Source organism: Apodemus sylvaticus, chromosome 15 (assembly GCF_947179515.1).
Source record: "Apodemus sylvaticus chromosome 15, mApoSyl1.1, whole genome shotgun sequence".
Lineage (NCBI taxonomy): Eukaryota > Metazoa > Chordata > Mammalia > Rodentia > Muridae > Apodemus > Apodemus sylvaticus.
In genome coordinates this window covers 34,585,047-34,588,382 of record NC_067486.1, presented here as the reverse complement: position 1 = coordinate 34,588,382, position 3,336 = coordinate 34,585,047, and the positions used below count along the sequence as shown (strand labels likewise).

The 3,336-nt window shown below is 39.2% G+C and overlaps 1 protein-coding gene across 1 annotated transcript; it reads right to left on the bottom strand.

Moving 5' to 3' along the window:
* Positions 1–226: 226 nt before the first annotated feature.
* Csnka2ip (casein kinase 2 subunit alpha' interacting protein) lies at positions 227–2,407 on the bottom strand. The gene has a single exon (XM_052157993.1). It carries the CDS (start codon positions 2,405–2,407, stop codon positions 227–229), a length of 2,181 nt encoding a protein of 726 aa, XP_052013953.1.
* Positions 2,408–3,336: the final 929 nt, after the last annotated feature.

Genomic DNA, 3,336 nt, shown 5'->3' with positions numbered 1-3,336 from the left:
TAAAAATGTAGAATTCAGGGTTCAGCTTTTAGAAGACACAAGTTTATCCTCCAACTAACAAATACATTCTAAAAATAATATTTCTTCTTGAGTGGATGCTTTGTCAGCTAATATACAGAATCGTAATTTTTAACAAGAATATAAGTAAGCATGGTGAGAGAAACAGGCATTAGTGTCAAAGAACTAGAAAAAGCATTGGTTTCAAAGAGCCAGAAAGTTGATTTAATCAGGATTTCTCATTTTGAAACTTTGTTTGCAAATATCTGAGCAGTGTGCTGGTCTCCCTTCTCCCCTTTTTCAAGCTTTTCGTATTGTGAGACCTCACGGGCTTGGTTTTGGCTGATGGTGATTGTCTTAGTTTGGTGGAGTCAGAACTTGAACCCCTTATGAACTCAAGCCAGGAGGTCCCTGGAGGTAACCGGTGGTAACTTCTCACCTTTGCAAGAACATAACCTGAAACAGGAGTGGGATCTATGCAAGGATTGGGTACAGAGGGGCGTCCGGTAGAGGACGAGGAGGAAGACGAGGAAACAGAGGAGCAGGACGAAGAAGAGGAGGAGGATGGGCCTTGAACCTGGGTTTCGGACTGAATACCATTACTATTTTTAACATACAGCAGCCAGTCAATAGACTGGGGCTCTTGGTTTATATCTTTGCTCTCGGAGGTTACAGCCAAGCACTTTCGCTTTGTCTTGAGCCCCTGGATAAAATCAGATTCGGATGCAGGGAAAAACTGTGTTATCTTCTCTAATACTTCCAGATTATCATCGAGGACTTCTAAATTATTTTCAGATTGACTGTCTTTCATAGGAAGTTGGAAACAGGATGAGGTAGGTGTCTCTGGTAGAGAAAGGATAAGGACTATTTTCACGTCTGCTTTCCCATCAGTGCCACTCTCGGGTGTTGGTATGACAAAGAGTGTTGCGCATCGAGGATCTCTCTTTCCTGTAAGATGGTTACACTGAGATTTTATGGTGGAAGCACATTCTAAACAAACAGAATATGTTGATGAAAGGCGGGGACCGGGGCGAGGATTTGGCTTTCCTCTCATTCTTCGAAAGAGAATTTGCCTAGAGAGATCCTTCTGGATTGTAGACTTGGAGATGGAATTGACAATTTTATTTACAACATCAACAGGAACACTACCGCCTTTAATAATGCAGGGATGACTATAATCTAAGGACCACAGGATTTCATTCCCTGGTTCTGACTTCACACTTTTTTCAAAGCTACATTTATTCGGCAGTCTGGAACACGGAACTGAAGCATTTTTGTTCTTGATACAGGGCTTAGGACTTGAGATTCTTTGGCCTGAGATATTTTGTTTAGAATGAATTAATGGTTGCTGACGAAGTCTTTGTTTATCACTGAATGAAGCAGTATTCTGGACCTTGGGGTGGCATACAGCTGTGTTGACAGCCCGGGTGTTAGGATCACATCTAGCCACTACTTTAGGTTTGGGCTGGCATGTTGATACACTCCGAGATGGCAGAAAAGAATGTGATGATGGAGCTGATTTTCTCGGTTTTGCTTGCGACAATGGTAAACTAAAAACATTGTTATTAGAGTTCGATACAGGAATTTTCGGAGGCTTATAGTCAGGTAGTGGTGAATTCTGAGCCATTCGATTGGAGTCATGAGAAGAAGAAGAAGTCGGAGGAAAGCTGTTTCTTTGAAGTCTGTGGGTGAATGAGGGTGAACTCAACGCTTTTTGACTGGATTCTAATAAAGACGACCAAAGGCGGTCTAATGAGGAATCCTTCGGTGACTTAGATTTACATAACTGTGAGTTATGTTCACTTTGAGTAGATTCCAAGGAAGGTGTAGCCCAGATGATATTTAGGGAAGGTGTTTCATGATGCTGGAGGGAAGGTGACGTTAAGACTCTTTGAGTCGATTCCAATGCAGGAGATTTCCAGCAAAGGTCAATACTTGATGTCTGCGTCTTCGGGAGGGGTAACCTTGATCTCGGACTTATTTTGCCAGGTTCCAAAGACGAAGAACTGGTAAAGTTAGATAAAGACGTTGCCTGAGATTTGTAGTGAGACAAAGACAAGTCTGAGGATTTCCAAGAAGGATGTGATGAACTTTTCAAGAGGGGGTCTTTTGAAGCTGTCGCTGAGCATTTGGAGTATAATGATGATGATGATGATTTCATAGCCCTATTATAGGAGCCTTGAGTCACTTTAGAGTTCAAAGGAGACAATGCAGAGAAGCTCTGGGCCTTCTTGTTAAAGCTTGCTGGGGACACTGTGACTGTATTTTGGGATTGTTCTTTGCACATGGGTTGGCTGTAAGATTGTTTTTGTTTATCACCTGTGTAATAATGTATTGGCGAACTGTTTGTTTGTTGCTGACAGTCTTGTACGTACACAAAGTGTTTATCATTGTACCCTAATGGCATCATCTTGTACTAAAGTAGGGATCTTTGGAGCAGCAGGCTTACAGGATGTTTTAGTAACAGTCTTTAGAGCAAGAATCCATGGACAATCCGCACTTAAATAAGCACTAGTAGTCCTAATTTCTATGTTGTTATGTTTGTGTTAATGGCAAATGTTGTCGAATCTGTCACAATTAAGCTGTAAATGAAACTGGAAGGGCAATGTTACAATGTTATCATTTGAGCTCTGTCTTCCATTTAATTTCCAAGAGTTCGGGGTTTTTTTTCTCTCTGTCTCTCTTCAAGGAATAATTCCTGTTAACAAAATTGTAGAGAATTTAGAAGAGGTTCTGACAGGATATACATTTCCTAACTTGTAGTGATTAGAACACAAGGTTTATAAGAATGCCCAGAATGTATATGCCAGCCACCTCACATATCTTTTGAATCAATTTTCCTAAACCGATTACATATATATTAAAAATTTAATTTTCTGAGCTAAAAACTAAAATAATACATATAAATTTCTAATAGTTTCCAGAGCCTTAAATACTCAAAATTAAAAAAAGAAATTACTTTTATTTCATGAATTATTTTATTCCTACAAAAAATGAATTAAAAGCTTCTTATGCCAAATAATAGCATCTAACAAATCTGAAAATGTTGGCTTCAAAGGTAGATTCGGTTCTTATTGTCACATTTTTTTTTTTTACTTAGATCTAAGAATCTAAACATCTAGTTAAAAGTCTCTTATATTTAGCCTCATTTCTGTTTGCCATCACCTCAACACGTGGGCTGTTCCCGTCTAAATCTGCTGGCTTCTTGAAATTCACTCTTTCTGCCAGATTCTTTTATTTCTCTTTAAGTGTCTCCATCCTTCTTTATTAGCATCTAAAAATCTACAGCAGTTTTCAGCTACATCACTATGGTGATTTAAGTGGAAATGGGACTCAAAA